This window comes from Trichomycterus rosablanca, chromosome 5 (genome assembly GCF_030014385.1).
Source record: "Trichomycterus rosablanca isolate fTriRos1 chromosome 5, fTriRos1.hap1, whole genome shotgun sequence".
Lineage (NCBI taxonomy): Eukaryota > Metazoa > Chordata > Actinopteri > Siluriformes > Trichomycteridae > Trichomycterus > Trichomycterus rosablanca.
Genome location: NC_085992.1, coordinates 48032125 through 48051549, shown reverse-complemented (window position 1 = coordinate 48051549; position 19425 = coordinate 48032125). Strand labels below are relative to the sequence as shown.

At 43.7% G+C, this 19425-nt stretch overlaps 1 protein-coding gene across 3 annotated transcripts in view; it reads right to left on the bottom strand.

Moving 5' to 3' along the window:
• Nucleotides 1-19425, bottom strand: part of papss1 (3'-phosphoadenosine 5'-phosphosulfate synthase 1) — a 54773-nt gene that overhangs the window by 18778 nt on the left and 16570 nt on the right. For all 3 annotated transcript variants that reach the window (XM_062996250.1, XM_062996249.1, XM_062996251.1), the window contains exons 8-9: nucleotides 15525-15730; nucleotides 529-664 (exon numbers count right to left, since the gene is read on the bottom strand). In XM_062996250.1, coding sequence (XP_062852320.1) covers nucleotides 529-664; nucleotides 15525-15730 — 342 coding nt within the window. The remainder of the gene's footprint in view (nucleotides 1-528; nucleotides 665-15524; nucleotides 15731-19425) is intronic.

Genomic DNA, 19425 nt, shown 5'->3' with positions numbered 1-19425 from the left:
GATGAAGGTCTAGAAGATGACCAACTCAAACAGCAGCAATAGATGAGCGATCGTCTCTGACTTTACATCTACAAGGTGGACCAACTAGGTAGGAGTGTCTAACAGAGTGGACAGTGAGTGGACACGGTATTTAAAAACTCCAGCAGCGCTGTGACTGATCCACTCATACCAGCACAACACACACTAACACACCACCACCATGTCAGTGTCACTGCAGTGCTGAGAATGATCCACCACCTAAATAATAGCTGCTCTGTGGTGGTCCTGTGGGGGTCCTGACCATTGAAGAACAGCATGAAAGCAGGTTAAAAAAGCATGTAGAAAAACAGATGGTATAAAAACTATATGGTAAGTGGAGCTGATAAAATAAACAGTGAGTGTAGAAACAAGAAGGTGGTTTTAATGTTATGGCTGATCAGTGTAAATATGTACATAATTTATATGTATATACATTTCAACCAATGCGAGATTTTTATCTTACATTAACTCTTAAAGCGTCTCTGATCACATTTTAATAAAACATATTACCTGCGTTCATCTCTTTGAACTTCTGCTTGAGCTCATTAGGAGTGAGGCGGTAAGAATCCAGGCCATCGTTCCAGCAGATTCTGTCCAGGACCTGCAGATCTCCTCCAACCAACCAGTCGCCACTTTCAAGCATCATCTGAACCAACACACACACACAGGGATTTGAACGTTTGAACACTAGATTCACCACTAGATTCACCCCCCCAGTGTTTCCACAAAACTTAAATTGGGAGTTTGTGTTCAGTCAAAGGAGAATCAATTTTCTTGTGGCTTTACCTGGTTTAAATTCTTTTATTTGTGTTTTATTCCTATTTATTTCTATTTTGCTTTTTGTCCCTGTTTCATAAAAAACTAAAAAAATAACTAAATACCACCATTAAAAACACACAGAACACCACCACAGATGCAGATGTAATTCTTTAGTTTTATTGGGTGGCACGGTGGCTAAGTGGGTAGCACTGTCGCCTCACAGCAAGACTGTCCTGGGTTCGATCCCCAGGTGGAGCGGTCCGGGTCCTTTCTGTGTGGAGTTTGCATGTTCTCCCCATGTTCGCGTGGGTTTCCTCCCACAGTCCAAAGACGTGCAAGTGAGGTGAATTAGAGACACTAAATTGTCCATAAACTTGTGAACTGATGAATCTTGTGTAATGAGTAACTACCGTTCCTGTCATGAATGTAACCAAAGTGTAAAACATGACGTTAAAATCCTAAACAACAAACTTTGGTTATATTTATTTTATTTATTAGTGTTTTAATGTCATGTTTTACACACTTTGGTTACATGCAAACTCCACACAGAAAGGACCCGGACCGCCCACCTGGGAATTGAACACAGGACCTTATTGCTGTGACAGTGCTACCCACCCAGCCACAGTGCTGTCCATTTAGTTTTATTCCTTTATAGAAAATAGATCTATGTTCTGTACATTATTTAGTCTACAAACAGTGGACTAAAGAAAATCCTAATTCATGTGATGATTATTACAGAGTTTAAAATGAACTGAAATGATAAAACGGGGGTAAAAAGGGGTGAAACGGCACATGTGGTGGGTCAATTATCACTCACGCGCCCATCATTCTCAGCCAAAGCTTTGGCACACGGTTGCTTCCCATGTGAAGCAGTCACAGACACGAGCAGTAGGAATAAACAGGAAAAGTGAATTTACTGCCTGCAATTGAACCCAGGCTCTAGAGGCCTGGTGCTGCTGACAGACACACTTCAGGCACGGGAATTCGCCCCGTACACACATGCCACCCAATAAAGCAGTGATGGTCATGAACACCAGTTGAGCAACATCAAACGGAGCGCCGAAGCACGTCCCTCACGTCCACATCCCTCTGCCACACCGTAGCGCAGTGACAGATTTCGACCGCAGATTGTTAAACACTCGGCCAAATTCGAAGAAAGTCTGTACTAGTTTCACTCAGGGATATTAACAAACAAACACTTTCATTAGAGCAGGAACAGAGGAGGAAGAGAGGCAAGTGGTTCCAGGGAGTGTTGTGAAACACCAGAGCCAAATTCTCCCAAAGTCTAAATTGCCTCCTTGCACACAAACAGGTTCAAACACCAGTGAAACCACACAGGGTCCAAACATCTAGTCTACTTGTACAGCATTACTAAAGTGGGACTGATGGGTGACTGGATAATAAGTTGGGGCATAACTGACATGTGCCATTAGATAAACCACTTGGAATTCAGCCTAAAAATGGTAAAGCCTGTTTGTTATACCTACAGAGTCATGAAAAAGTATTTGCCCCCTTCCTGAATTCTTTTCTTTTTGCAAAAGCGTCACATTTAACCCTAACCCTAGGTCTTTACACAACAAAAACAATTTAAGCATATCTATCACACTATACTGTTTTTAAAAATCATATTTAATGAAAAAGTAACCCCCCCACCCAAACACACAGAGCTTTTATTGTAGTTGTTGTCACTTAAGGTTGCACAACCACTTATAAACACCTTTAAACACTTTTCACTTAAAATTCTTGTGTTAAATCTTGTGTTAAAATGTAAAAAAAAATGCACAAAATGCAAAGCAATATGCTTGCAAAATTCAGGGCAGATATATTTTATTTATTTATTTATCAGAATTTTAACGTCATGTTTTATACTTTGGTTACATTCATGACAGGAACGGTAGTTACTCATTACACAAGGTTCATCAGTTCACAAGGTTATATCAAACTCAGTCATGGACAATTTTGTATCTCCAGTTTACCTCACTTGCACGTCTTTGCTCCTGGAAGAAACCCACACAGACACAAGGAGAACATGCAAACTCCACACAGAAAGGACCCGGACCGCTCCCACCTGGGAATCAAACCCAAAACCTTCTTGCTGTGAGGCGACAGTGCTACATAAAAGCATTTTACACAACAGAATATCCAAGGGTGTATCCAATAATTTCAGACATTCTGACCAAAGTCAACACTACATGTAGCCACAATGGATCAAATAGTGTGAAGGCCTTAAAAAATTGTTGGGGGGGCACTAAGCATCTCTAGGGACTAGGGGTTTGGGAGATGTCTTTGCAGCACATAGTAGAGCAGTAGTAGCCTGGTGGTTAGGGTACTGAACTTGCCACTGTTAGGCCCCCGAGTAAGGCCCTTAAGTATTACATTTACATTTTATCTAAGCAATTGAGGGTTAAGGACCTTGCTCAAGGGCCCAACAGTGACAACCTGGCAGTGGTGAGACTTGAACCAGCGACCATTCAATTACTAGTCCAGTACCTTAACCGCTAAACTGCCCTCTTAGTCGCCACTTTAAGTTGCCTGTATTGATTCGGTTACAACTGTAGGTTGCTTTGGATAGAAGCGTCTGCTAAATGTCGGAAATCACTCTCACTCTCACTCACTGTCTTAATCGCTTATCCAATCAGGGTCGTGGGGGTGCTGGAATCCATCCCAGCTTTTCAATGGGCGCAAGGCACGCAGTAACACCCTGGATGGGGCCACCAGTCCATCGCAGGGCAGACACACACACACACACACACACCCACACACCCATTTACCTATAGGGCAATTCAGTGTCTCCAATTAACTTGACTGTGGGACTGTGGGAGGAAACCAGAGCTCCTGGAGGAAACCCACGCAGACACGTGGAGAACATGCAAACTCCACACAGAGAGGACCAGGACTGCCCCGCCTGAGGATCGAACCCAGGACCTTCTTGCTGTGAGGCGACGGTGCTACCCACCGAGCCACCGTGCTAAACGCAGTGAATGTAAATGTATAGTGAGAGTAAAGAAGTCTAATCAGAACTATTCATACAGCAGTTTAAAGCTGAAGGGTATTTAGTTCAGTGTTTACACAATAATGAGACAGAAGTCAGGAAAGATTCCATAAACATGAATAAAAGAGTGACTACTGAGGAAAAAACTACATTGTTTAACAGAGAATGTTTTGCAAATTGCATCGATTATACTATTAAGTTAAAATCACCTTTTTTATAAGCAGGCGAAGCAAAACAAGCAAAGTCTGCGTTTCAAGTGTGACTAGCACAGCTGCTGTGATTTAAAATGTGGGTTTGAATAAAAGCATCACAGCATGTGCCCGATAAAACGCTTTAAAAATGCATTCAAGTTCAATTGGTCATCATTGTTTGCTCAGTTAGTGAATGTGGTTGTATTTACATGCAGAGAATCTTATTATGGGAATAAATTACATATCAATGCCTTTTGGACTTGGATGTTCAAATCATACGTAGTCAGGTGTTCGCATCCTTTTGTCCACATCGTGTCCTTTATATATACCAGCTGTTGTAAGACTGTGGTTCCAAACCTACATGAGACTTTTTCCAAACGTGGCACTTTTAATGTCAATTATTTGCATAATTTTGTGAATTTTCTGCTGCTTGCACCACCCCCGACCTCATCAAGGTGAGCTGGGTCACACGTGTCCAATCTGCAGCCGCTTCTTATCACCTATCAGTGTTTGGGTTCCCACAAACAGCCGTATTGGGATGGAGAGGCACGCTAAGCTCCATGTGACATCTCCCCCCCACTCACATAGGCACCAGGACCAGTACCAGAAAGGACTACTTTATGTACAGGCACCTCGGGCTCCTAACCAGAGTCCTTGCATGGCTTTGAAGACCCCACCCACTTTAAAAACCCCACCGTCCTGGCTTTTCCCACCCGGCAGACTCAATGGCCAACTTTGGCTGCTGCAGGCATTGCCAATTATGCCCGCCAATGGGCACCCAGCTGACCAGTAACAGTGTCGAGTTTTGAACTCGGGGATTTCAGAATCCCAGCACTGGTGCACTAGCAGATTATCCCGCTTTATTACCTGGGCACCCCTACAGTATCCAGAGTTTGAACAGAAAAAAAACATCCAGTGATTAGCAGTTCTGTAAGCACAACATTTTGTTTAAAAGCGAGGTCAAAAGAGAATGGTTTGAGCTAAATAATAAGGTGGATAAGTTAGAACATCAGGTTCCACTCCTGAAATCTGCGTATAGGGTGGGCACTGGCTTACCAGCTGGCAATACAGGCTGATAAATGTTGATTTCTGCTGCCACATCCAGACGGTATAAATATAGTTTAAAAAGGATGAATTTGTTTACCCAAACTGCTTTGCGTCAACAGTTCAGGCTGGTGGTGCTGGTGTGATGGCGTGAGGAATGTTTTCTTGGAACACAATTGTGCACGCTATTACAAATTGAGCATTGTCCCATTTAACATTCCTGACTAGTTCTTGTTTATTCCACCTGAATGCCGTGCCCAGTTCTTCAAGCTTTTTATTCAGAAACAACTCAAGACAGAGAAAAGTTTACAAAAAAAACAAAAAGTTTACTAAGTGGGTAGCACTTAGATCACATATCGAAGAGGCAGTGGGAAGAGACCCTGTCTCTAGCATTGGTGTGCTAAAAAGTTAGACCTACTATGCCACCCTGAGCGCCCCTACTAAAAACTTTAATAAAGCTTTTATAAGAGCCGCTCAGGTGGCGCAGCGGTAAAGTACGCTAGTGCACCAGAGTTGGGGGTTCTGAATGCATCACATCGAATCTCGACCCTGCCTTCCGACCGGGCTGGGCGGCATGAACGACGATTGGCTGTTGTTCAGGGTTAGAGGGTAAGAAAGTCGGATCATAGGTCCTCATAACTGGTGCGACTGCGGCCCCTGCTGGCTGACTGATGGCGCCTGCACAGGGCTGAGGAATAATGCTGATGGGGGTGTGACCCTCCGTGCACAGCGTCCATTAGTGTATGAATTCGACTCGTGCAGGTGAAAAGTGCAGGTGAAAAATGCAGGGGCGCAAGTCAGTTGAGAGGCGTCCTCAGTCAGCGGTGAAGGGTCGAACCAGTACAGAGGACGCAATCAGGGTAATAGACCACTGAAGTCATGTCGTCATTTTGTAGGCCACGCCATGTTGTTATGCCCATATTTGGTAACCCGGGTCTAAGAGAAATTTTGAATGGGAAATATGAATGGAGATTTCGCAAATTGCCTCTCTGAGCATCCTGTAGTCATAAAAAATTTTCCAAAGCTGTTACGTTTTGTTTTATGGAGATTCTTCTGTCTATTATTACTGGATCCTCTGAATTATGAAGTCGTTAAAGAGTCAAAATATGAATATTGCTACATGTAAGCTATTGCTACTGCGCACTGAATTGACGTCACTAAACTGGAAGCCTCTTAATTTTTTCTTTTTTTTCTTTCTTTTATAAGCCTCTTAAATAACCGCACGAAGAAGCGCGATTCACCGGGGTAACAGTGGAGTGATATTCACAAGTTTTGGTTAATATTTTTAGTAGGTAGCTACATTAAAGTAGCAAGCAAGGATGGTCGGGTGTTACGCCTTCGGTCGTACTCAACAAAAGCGAGCCGCTCGTTCCGTTGATTCGATTGGTGTAGTTCAGTGACGTCTAATTAATGCGCAGTAGCGATAGCTTTCGTGTAGCATTATTAGTATTACGACCCTTTAACAACCTCGTAATTCAGAGGATCCAGTGATGTACAGGAGAAAAATGTACACATGACAAAACGTAGAGGGTTCTGAAAATGTTTATTTAGCACATGATGCGTTAGAGTCGATTTTTTGAAATTTTTACCATAGGAAATATGAGTTAGACCCGGGTCGCCAAATATGAGCATAACGAGGACTACAGAATGACACACGACTTCAGTGGTCTATTGGACACGACTAGACTGGGGGATAAAAATTGGGGGAAAAATTAATAATTAAAAAGAAATAAATAAATAATGGAGATTATTTTATAGAATGCAGTTTAAGCTGAATAAGCAGCGCTTCCTAATGTGGACTACATAACATAATTAAACTTAAAGAGGAACAGTCCAACATGATTTATTTTTAATAAAGACTTTGAAATAATGTGATTTCATTAAAGCTCTTACATTCCAATGTGCTATTTATCGAGCTATTTAGGAGAAAAAGCCAGAGAAAACATCACCGTGTACTACGCAGGAAAGAATCAGCACTGTGGAAAAAAACGAAGTGGTGCATTATTTATTAGTAAAACACAGAAACACAGATGACTTCCTACTCTGAGAGAGACAATTTAATTGTTCCTGGATTTTCCTAGTGTTGGTTTAAACAGAAAAGAGGACAAAGCTCTGGCATTACAGAGTCTTTCTTATTAATTGATTGATTATTTATTAAAATTTAAGGTCATGTTTAACACTGTGGTTACATTCATGACAGGAACGGTAGTTACTCATTACACAAGATTCATCACTTCACAAGTTTAATGTCAAACACAGTCATGGACAATTTTGTATCTCCAATTAACTTGACTGCACGTCTTTGTACTGTGGGAGGAAACCGGAGCTCCCAGCTGAAACCCACGCAGACACGGGGAGAACATGCAGACTCCACACAGAAAGGACCCGGACCACCCACCTGGGGATCGAACCCAGGACCCTCTTGCTGTGAGGCGACAGTGCTACCCACTGAGCCACCGTGCCGCCCGAGTGCCCCTAATAAAGAATGCAGTTCGGACTGAATTAGCAGTGTTTCCCAACGTGTACTACATAACATAATTAAACTTAAAGAGGAACAGTCCTACATGATTTGTTTTTAATAAAGACTTTGGAATGCCAGAGCTTTAATGAAATCACATTATTTCAATGTGCTATTTATCAAGCTATTTAAAAGAAAAAGCCAGAGAAAACATCAGTGTACCATGCAGGAAAGGAATGGCAGAATTCCAAAGAATCAGCACTGTGGCATAAACTAAGTGCTGCATTATTTATTAGTAAAAACAGTCTCAGAAACACAGCTGACATCCTACTCTGCTTGAATGAGACACTTGAATTGTCTCTGGATTTTCTTAGTGTTGGTTTAAGCGAAAAACAAGGCAAAGCTCTGGCATTACAGAGTCTTCTTATCTGTTTATCTATTTATTAGGATTTTAACGTCATGGTTACATTCACTTTGGTTACATTCATGACAGGAACGGTAGTTACTCATTACACAAGATTCATCACTTCACAAGGTTATATCGAACACAGTCATGGACAATTTTGTATCTCCAGTTTACCTCACTTGCATGTTTTTGGACTGTGGGAGGAAACCGGAGCTCCCGGAGAAAAACCCACGCGGACACGGGGAGAACATGCAAACTCCACACAGAAAGGACCCGACTGCCCCACCTGGGGGTCGAACCCAGGACCTTCTTGCTGTGAAGCGACAGTGCTACCCACTTAGCCACCGTGCAGAAAAAGCCAGAGAAAACATCACTGTGTGCCATACAGGAAAGGAATGGTGGAATTCCAAAGAATCAGCACTGTGGCATAAACCAAGTGGTGCATTATTTATTAGTAAAAAACACAGTCTCAGAAACACATCTGACGTCCTACAGAAACCCACACAGACACGGGGAGAACATGCAAACTCCACACAGAAAGGACACCGAGCGCTCCACCTGGGAATCGAACCCAGGACCTTCTTGCTGTGAGGCGACAGTGGAGTCTTGGCTAAATGTGACAGCTCCTCTTTCTTGGTGCACTGGGTAGAATTTGAAAAACTACAGCAGCATACTGTGTACTTTCTTGCAACCATAGTATCATAAGAAGCCAATTAGCAAGAGAGTCTGTCATGTAGTTGTTTGAAAGCAGTAAAAATCTACTAGAGAGATGTCTGTAAACAATCCAAGTCTACTTACCAGTGTATCGTTAATCGGATTTCTTAACACTGGAGCCGGCCGTGCTGCGATTGTCGTTACTGACGTTTACATTACATTTTCCCCCAAATCTTCTCCCAATCTAGTCGTATCCAGTTACTCAAATGCATTTACGCTTCCTCTACTGATGTTGACCTCCACTCTGACTGAGGAAAGCCGTGACAAACACACGCCAGATCAGTCATACGTAGATCAGCTTTGTGTACGGAGAGACACACCCTGGTCTCATTATCCCCCGTCTCTGTGCAGGCACCACTGATCAACCAGAAGAGGTCGTAATTGCATCAGTTATGAGGAATCCCCTCCAACACCATGCTTACGAACGAGCCAATCATTGTTCGTGTAGGCACCCAGCCTGTCAGTAGCAGAGCTGAGATTCGAACTCAAGTTTGAAATGTAGGCGTCTGACGTTTAAATGTTTTACGTGACCACTTGAATTATTAAATACAAGTAGAAATCAATTCATGGGAAACATCAAACCTACATTTGAGAGATAAAAAATACAGATTTGAGAAATTAGAAGAATCTAATTTAGGGTGATTTTAATTTGGATCAGACACAGCAGCGCTGATGGAGTTTTTAAACACATCACTGTCCCTGCTGGACTGAGAATAGTCCACCAACCAAAAATATCCAGCAAACAGCGCCCGGTGGGCAGCGTCCTGTGACCACTGATGAGGGTCTAGAAGATGACCGACTCAAACAGCAGCGATAGATGAGCGATCGTCTCTGATTTTACATCTACAAGGTGGACCAACTAGGTAGGAGTGTCTAATAGAGTGGACAGTAAGTGGACACGGTATTTAAAAACTCCAGCAGCGCTGCTGTGTCTGATCCTCTCATACCAGCACAACACACACTAACACACCACCACCATGTCAGTGTCACTGCAGTGCTGAGAATGATCCACCACCTAAATAATACCTGCTCTGTGGTGGTCATGTGGGTGTCCTGACCATTGAAGAACAGGGTGAAAGCAGATTAAAAAGAGATGTAGAGAAATAGGCGGACTACAGTCAGTAATTGTAGAACTACAAAGTGCTTCTATATGGTAAGTGGAGCTGATAAAAAGGACAGTGATTGTAGAAACAAGGAGGTGGTTTTAATGTTTTGGATGCTTAGGGAGTTTTGCAAATCTGGCAAGCACTAAGAGTGGCACAGCAAGAACTGTTCATTCAAATCTACCTGAGCGCCCAGCTGGAATTGATTGTTCAGTAAGTAATTCAATAAATATGAAGGAGAAAGGTGAGAGCTGATAGGACAGGACGGGGGGGTCGGGCTGAGCACTGTGTAAATACAAAGCTGAGAGGAGATTCCAAGCGAAACAGATGCGTGAAACAGTGGTGGCAGGGGATGAAAGGATTACGGGAGAGGTGCTCTGAAGGAGGGCACGATGTGGACGGCTCCTGTCAAAATGAAACGGGCGCGGCGATAACCATACATCCTACGCATTGAAGCTTCAGAGTAGCTTCACAGTAACTGATTTAAGAACAGGGTCAAGTCACTGACATCAGGTCCAGACCATTAAAGAATTACCTAAAAGGGGCTGCTACAGTAAACCCCCCACCCACACACACCATACATAACGGGGTAAAAGGTACGCTACATTCGGTCACGTTCTCAGTATTACAGCTCATGAGAATCAGATGACTTATGAAAGGAAGCACGACTAATGCAGAGAGGAGAAGCTGACCATGTGTGCGCTTCACAAGGATCAGGAGCATTCCTGAACAAAGAGTAAAGTGCTGATGTCCAGATTAGAGCCAGACTGATATACAGTACGACCACATCCATGGTGTTACACCAAAAAAGCCTTAATTGAGGAGTTAAGGTTTGACTAAAAGATATGAAAGCCTTCAGAACACGGTGGGAGTAAGACTTGCAGTCTGATAAAGCAAAAGATTTTGGCTCAAATTCTAAGCAGTATGTGTGTAAATCTAACAAAGAACATCAGCCAAGTAGTGGTAGCTTAGTAGTAGCTTAGCGGTTAAGATACTGGACTAGTGGCGCCCAGGTGGCGCAGCGGGATAATCCGCCAGCACACCAGCGCCGAGATTCTGAACTCCTCAGTTCGAAACTCGGCGTTGCCACCTGTCGGCTGGGCGCCATCTAGCGAGCATAATTGGCAGTGCCTGCAGCAGACATGGTTCTGCTAGGGTGGGATGACCGGACTATGTGGGTGGGGTCTTTAAACATTGTGTAAGGACCCTGATTGGCAGATAGTGAGGCCAATCTGTGCAAAAGTGCATGGGTGAAAAAGAGTTCCGCTAATGCCTAGTTCACACTACACGATTTTTGCCCTGATTTTCGCTCGGCGACTGGTCAGCGCTTGATTTTCCGGGTCGGGAGCAACTCGGCGTTCGCTCGGCGATCAAAACTCGGCTCTCAATCGCTAAGTGTGAACTATCCAACAACTCGACCCGACCGGCTCGCCGAGCGCTCGGCGACTGGATTGAGTTCTCTAGCACGTCAGATATCTGATCTCAGATGTGCAACTGGGAATGAGTGACATGTCGAACAGCCAATGAGAACGCAGGATACAGCGTGAGGGGAAACGCAGGAGAGGAGTGTAAACAGGTGGGACAGGGGCTTAATTAATATAGTTTATATCAGGATACACCGGCACACACACGTTTTACAGTATTTATGATTTGATCGTCCTCTACAAAACATAATACCCACGCTGCATTGCAAAATTATCAATTAACCTCCAACTTACTACAGAACAAGCCATATACTGTTCGTGTTGCCAAATCCACTCAGATTCATTTATTTTCCTCCTTGATTTTACGCTGCACATCAGCGCACAAACAGCTTTGATCTCTCGCTACTTGTTGACGTGCATTTTTGGACGTGGTATCATTAAACCCCTCGTCACTTCTCACATGTGTTTTTGTAAAAAAAAAAAAAAAAAGAAAAAAAGGGAGAGCAGAGAAGCTCGCCTGCGATTCCAGTTGGTGATAGATGGTGTAGTGTGAAACCCCCAATCACCGATCAGTCGTGTAGTGTGAAATACACACTGACTGAAAGACTCCTGAGTGCAAGAGATTTAGTCGTGTAGTGTGAACTGTACAGCGACCTGACCACTTGGAAAGTCGTGTAGTGTGAACTTGGCATAAGGGCTGCAGGCGGGTCGGAGGAGCGGGTCTGTACCCACCTCGACTGCAATCAGGGATCCCCCAGCATTGGAAGACATAATTGACTACACTAAATTGGGAGAAAATGCATAAAATATCATTTAAAAAATAAAATAAAAAAAGATACTGGACTAACAATCAGAAGGTTACCGGTTCAAGCCCCACCACCACCATGTTGCCACTGAGCAAGGCACGTAACCCTTAATTGCTCAAACAGTATCAGTCATAACGCTTTGAATAAAAGTGTCAGCTACATAATGTAATGTAAATGTAATATTAAACCTACTGTAAAATACGGTGGTGGTAGACCATATGATCAAAGATAGGCAAACACGTGACCACAAGCTTGTTGGACATGCCATTCCAGAACAATGAGAATTAATGTGGACTTGGACTCATCTCACTGTGACGCTGGGCGCATATAGCCACTTACTGCATCTTTATGCCTGTCACATGATGCGTGGCAAAAGTGATTTCTGTTAGGGCAGTGGTAGCTCAGTGGTTAAGGTACTGGACTAGTAATCAGAAGGTTGCCGGTTCAAGCCCCACAAACCACCAAGTTGCCACTGTTGGGTCCCTGAGCAAGGCCCTTAACCCTCAATTGCTCAAAATCATGTTCAGTCATAATTGTAAGTCGCTTTGGATAAAAGCGTCCGCTAAATGCTGAAAATGTAAATACTACTTTATTAGGATTTTAACGTCATGTTTTACACTTTGGTTACATTCATGACAGGAACGATAGTTACTCATTACACAAGATTCATCAGTTCATGTTTAATATCAAACACAGTCAAGGACGATTTTGTATCTCCAATTCACCTCACTTACACGTCTTTGGAAACTCACACAGATACAGGGAGAACATGCAAACTCCACACAGAAAGGACCCAGACCACTCTACCTGGGAATCGAACCCAGGACCTTCTTACTGTCTGTCTAAAGTACTACCCATGACCCATGACCCATGAGCCATGCCACTGGCAAGTCCAAAAACAACACACACTATTGACTGACAGTTTATTTACATCCAGTTACACGAACGCTCTGCAGCATCATTATTTGAAAATATGAGAAGATAAAAAAAAATTAAGTAGTTTATCGGGTCATTATTGAAAAGCATCGAAGCCACGATCAGTGATTCTACGATTAAAAAATTGCTACCATTTACATTTTCTGCATTTAGCAGACATTTTTATCCAAAGTGACTTACAGTACTGTGACAGTATATTATGTAAGCAATTAAGGGTTAAGGGCCTTGCTCAAGGGCCCAAGTGTCAACCTGACAGCAGTGGGGCTTGAACCAGTGACCTTTCAATCACTAGTCCAGTACCTTAACCGCTAGACTACTGCGCTATTTAAAATGCAAACTCAATCTCCACATTTCACGGCTCACTAGTCGCTGTATTTTTCTTCACAGCGTCATACTAGATTAAAGGTTGAATGAAACAGTTCCTGGTTTTGTGAAACAGCGAGCTGTCTTTCTTGGTCTACGTCATACAAACAATTTGTCTCTTTGCAAAGGTCAGCGGCAAACTGGGTGAAAGTTCAATCCGACTGAACTTTAAGAGCAGTCACGATGGTAAAAATCGAGTGTCCAAGCAGTAAATATGTGCAACGCTCAAGGTAGCGCAGCAACAAGACAGGCTGCTTCGACTCACTCAATAGGAAACAATGGCACAGCCAGCTCAGTCCTTTACTAGGTAATGTGTAATCTAGTTTTAAAGCTTGTTTAGGGTTTTTAAGAATTGCAGTTAAAAAAAGTCCCTGCCCCTTAACCCTGCAATGGTCTCACCAAGAAAATAATGTTAAAAAAATTATTTCTTTGCATTTCTTAGTTTCTTGGGACTACTACAACAAGAAACGAACAAATTAATATTTTTGTAGTAGTGAACGCAGTATTTTTAATGAGCCTCGACCATGAACTTCTTCACCAGTTTGAGCTACAGTAGCTCGTCTGTTGGATCGGACCACACGGGTCAGCCACGTGCATCAATGAGCCTTGGCCGCCCATGACCCTGTCGCCGGTTTACCACTGTTCCTTCCGTGGACCACTTTTGATAGATACTGACCACTGCAGACCCACAAGAGCTGCAGGTTTGGAGATGCTCTGACCCAGTTGTCTAGCCATCACAATTTGGCCCTCGTCAAACTCGCTCAGATCCTCACGCTCGTCCATTTTTCCTGCTTCTAACATTGAGGACAAACTTGCTGCCTAATATATCCCCCCCACTAACAGGTGCCGTGATGAAGAGATAATCAGTGTTATTCACTGCACCTGTAAGTGCTCATAATGTTATGCCTGGTTGGTCTATATATATATGTGTGTGTGTGTGTGTGTGTGTAGTATGTAATGTAAAGTCAAGTGCAGAGGAAAAGTTTTGGGAGAAAGGTCCTTGAGTTAGTTGTGTAAGAGGGGGCTGGCTGGTCAGTGTGAGGACAGCCTGTGTATATAGGTTAAAAAGACTTTTTTCTTAAAACCATCCACCAATATTTTTGAGTTTAACACACGTCAGCCAAATAGTAGATTTTGCCCGGACAAGATTATTTAAGTACAGCTTATTTTTACCCAAGTATTTAGACTCAAAAGGTTGAGCAGACGATAAAGGGTTAAGTTAAACTTATTGCACCATATGTAGGAGCAGCTAAACACTTTTTAACATAATTTAATATTAGTATTTCAAATCACCATGGAGAACTTTAAGTGCACTTTTCATGACAGAACTGCTTTTAAATCAGACACAGCCAGGTTGGTGGACATAAACTGCTTGCTTCAGTTTTCCCACAACACCTCTTAAGCCGCATTTACATACAGTAAGTGGTTTGAGATGCAGCACATACACCGATCAGCCAGAACATTAAAACCACCTCCTTGTTTCTACACTCACTGTCCAAAGCATGCAGAAAAACAGATGGACTACAGTCAGTAATTGTAAAACTACAAAGTGCTTCTATATGATAAGTGGAGCCGATAAAATGGACAGTGAGTGTAGTAACAAGGAGGTGGTTTTAATGTTATGGCTGTTCGGTGTATGTAAGTAGGCACTTATTCATCTCATTTAACTGTCATGGTGTACTGCTTAATCCTGGTCAGGATCACGGTGGGTCCGGCTTGGTGGGTCCCAGAATCACTGGGCGCTATGCAGTAACACACGCCAAACAGGACGCCAATCCATCGGAGAGCTTAGGCCACCCCCTATTAGACGTAGCAATAGATCCCAGCTTAATTTGCTTAGCACTATGAGCATGCATCACATAATAATTCGATCTGCTTTATTTAGTGATGAGAAACATCCAGGGTTGCCAGGTCCCTGTAGAGTAACTCAAGTGTTGTATCTGCTTAGAAAAGCTAATTAGGCCTTTAACACGGTGGTACACAAAATAAAAAGTCAAGCAACAGACATTATTCTCTAAATAGAATTAGCAACATACTTGTAAAGCCAAGCAACCAGTAGTACAGCTAAAGCGGCCCACAAACAAACAGCAATTTGGATTACACGAGGTAAAAATAAATTGTAAGTTTTAAAAATATAATAATTGCTGTCAGTGGGAAGGTAAGGTCAGAGTAAATTGACCTTTAACAGTTACATTTTTATTCCATGCACATCTGACTTAATGGTTTGCTCTAAAACAAGTGAAAACACACTGAGCAAGCACTGGCCCCGTCCTGCTGGGTGAAAAACGAGCATCTCTGAACAGATCTGACCTTGATGTAGGGGTGATCCTTGCAGGTGGTGCCCCATTGGCGGGCACAGCGCTCCTCCTTGCGGTGCTCGTAGAACTCTGGGTTGCGTAGGATAGCGACGCGGCGCCCGCCGTAGACCAGCGCCAGAGCCGTGCAGCCGTCTAGACGCTCCTTGTCTGCGCCAGAGACAGGCAGGACCACCGGGACCGACATGTTAATAACCCCTCCTGTGGATAGAGGGCAGAGGTCAAGCGCTCGCCTCATACATCAGCGGCTCCCGGTCGGCTCCAGAGCCGTTAAAAGAGAGTCCCAAAATGCTCAGGCAGGTACGGTTACGGATATATGGGGAGACAAGCTGCAAAGTGTTCGGCAGTGGCTGAGAGGGGCGGGGGGTTGGGGGCAGAAGCAACATCTTTATTTGAGAATTGAATGTGAAGCCTGGGTGAGACTACAACGCCGATATTTTGGCAGATTCATTGGCTTATACACTCTGATTCAATCAGCATGAACTGGGCAGCTTTTAACGGCCCTTCAGGATCCTGAGCAAATCTGCCCTCTTACTCTCACTGCTTTACAAAGTAACTTGAGCAGCTGGTTCCTATAAGTCGAAGTATCCCAGCATTCACCAGGCAGCGCACACTACACTTAAAGGACACCTTGCTTCCCTCACCAAGACTTTTCCTAACTGTTGGTTTAAGAACAGGCTAAAATCTTACATTTCTAGCAAAAAACACTCGATCAGGTCAAGCTGCAAATTTGATAACAGGAGAAATAATAATTAAAAAAACACTCTGATGTTGAAATAACACAAAAATAAAAACCAAAGGAGGGAAAGCTGGAAAAAGCGATTCCAAAAATCTATACATCAGAACAGAAGCCGCACTCAGGAGGCGGATGGTATATTGTGCTAGATCACCAACGCTGATACCTGGGCTTGAATCGCAGCTGTGCTATTGGCCAGCCAAATGTCCACGCAGACATGATTGGCCATGTCTAAAGAAAACATCACAGAGGTCCTGGTTTTAATTTCGACAGTGCAATCAGCTGTCCGGGTGTCCAGACAGACAAGATTAGCTATGTCTAAGCGGGGAAGGTCAAAGCCCTGCGATGGATTGCTACACTACCAAGGATCATAGTTAAAGCAGGTCTGGTTTTACTGGGAAACACCGTATCCGAAACAATCCACCGTAGGGCTTTGGCCTTCCCCGGTTATACATAGCAAATCATGTCTGTCTGGACACCCGGACAGCTGATAGCACTGTCGAGATTTAAACCGACTGCTGCGCCTCCCAAGTGTGTTTGGCAAAATACAGAAGGTGATTTAGTCCCGAAACAATTTATTTAAAAAGCCGTTTTAAGGCGCCATCTAGCGGGCATAATTGACAGTGCCTGCAGGAAGGGACAGGACCACCACAGGACCACCACAGAGCAGGTATTATTTAGGTGCTGGATCATTCTCAGCACTGTAGTGACACTGACATGGTGGTGGTGTGTTAGTGTGTGTTGTGCTGGTATGAGTGGATCAGACAGCAGCGCTGCTGGAGTTTTTAAACACCGTGTCCACTCACTGTCCACTCTATTAGACACTCCTACCTAGTTGGTCCACCTTGTAGATGTAAAGTCAGAGACGATCGCTCATCTATTGCTGCTGTTTGAGTCGGTCATCTTCTAGACCTTCAACAGTGGTCACAGGGCGCTGCCCACGGGGCGCTGTTGGCTGGATGTTTTTGGTTGGTGGACTATTCTCAGTCCAGCAGTGACAGTGAGGTGTTTAAAAACTCCAGCAGCGCTGCTGTGTCTGATCCACTCATACCAGCACAACACAGACTAACACACCACCACCATGTCAGTGTCACTGCAGTGCTGAGAATGATCCACCACCTAAATAATACCTGCTCTGTGGTGGTCCTGGGGGGGTCCTGACCATTGAAGAACAGGGTGAAAGCAGGCTAAAAAGGTATGTAGAGAAACAGATGGACTACAGTCAGTAAGCTGGTAAAGCACGCTGGCCCTGCAGTGCTCACACTTTCCTTAAAACTCTATTCTCAATCCAAAGCTTAGAGTAATGTACATATAAATGTACAATAAAAGGTAAACGTGAGCGAGTGTGTGTTGGGGGGTGGAACACTTGCCAACATGACCCAGAGTACACGGGTCAATGCTTTGGAGCAATAATACTAAATTGAGTCTTTGAGGAAACCCAAACCCAACGAGGGAAATTGGTGTGATTACACACTTCCATAAACAAAAGGAGCGGATCACGGCCTACAAGCCCTTCAGCATTTGTGCTGTTCTTCTAATGAATGCAGCCAATTCTCTTCCCTCTCATTTCTGCTTCATCGCCTTCTCTAGCGCTCACAAAGCTCCGGATGTGAGGGGTCAGTGTAACAGCGGTCAGTGTAAAGCACTAATTCACCGTTATACTACATTTCCTACAAGTCGATGTATTGCAGCCACAATACACTATGAAGCTGGTTCCAGCTTTTCACCTTTAAAGGCCTCCAATCCTCTAAGACGGGGTCTTTCAAACCCTTGGTCGTGACCCGTGGGTGGGTCGCGAGCCAAAAAAAATGGGTCGCAGAGTAGAAGAATAATTAAATCAACAAATTTTAACAGGCACAAACATAAAATGAATTTATACATAAACGCCCCTTTGTGGAGGCTTCACGTTACATCTTGTAAACCACAGTGGGACCAGATTGGCACCATTTTTAATAATTAAGTACACTTGGTTTTGTGTTTTGTTTTAATGCATTGTTCATGTTGCCTGGATCGCGGTAAAAATCATGGACAAATGATGAGCTGCTTAAAAAAAACTTTGACAAACAAGATTATATACACATATCAACCATAACATTAAAACCACCTCCTTGTTTCTACACTCACTGTTCATTTTATCAGCTCCACTTACCATATAGAAGCACTTTGTAGTTCTACAATTACTGACTGTAGTCCATCTGTTTCTCTGCGTGCTTTGTTAGCCCCCTTTCATGCTGTTCTTCAATGGTCAGGACCACCACAGAGCAGGTATTATTTAGGTGGTGGATCATTCTCAGCACTGCAGTGACACTGACATGGTGGTGGTGTGTTAGTGTGTGTTGTGCTGGTATGAGTGGATCAGACACAGCGGCACTGATGGAGTTTTAAAACACCTCACTGTCACTGCTGGACTGAGAATAGTCCACCAACCTAAAATATATCCAGCCGAAGGAAATTGCAGAACACACACTAACACACCACCACCATGTCAGTGTCACTGCAGTGCTGAGAATGATCCACCACCTAAATAATACCTGCTCTGTAGTGGTCCTGGGAGAGTCCTGACCATTGAAGAACAGGGTAAAAGGGGGCTAACAAAGCATGCAAGAAAAAAACAGATGGACTACAGTCAGTAATTGTACTACAATTGAACTACAAAGTTCTTCTATATGGTAAGTGGAGCCCATTTTGCCCAAAGAACATTTGCGAGGTTCAAATCGACAGTGTAAAGGATCCCTAAAATGTTCAGCTACTTTGAGATCAGGGCTCTGTGATCTTTACAAGATTCCCACTGTGCATTGGGCACCGCCATGCTGGGATAGGAAAGAGCCTTCCCTAAACTGTTGGCACATAGCTGGAAACAAATGAACGTCTATCATTGATCGGTGGTACAATATGTTGAATTTGAATCTTAGAGGTGCTATCGGCCCGTCAGGCATCTGCACGGCCATGAATGGCTAGTCCGTAAAGACGATGGTCGAAACAGCCTAGGCACTGGGAGGTGCACTTGTCAGTGCACTATCAGTGCTGGTCCCAAAGCCGGATACTAACAGGGAGGGTTGGGTCAGGAAGGGCATTCGGAGTAAAACTGTGCCATGTCTGGTATGTGGGTATGTGGTGACCCCTAATATTTGTACAGGAGCAGCCAAAATGGGGGGAGACC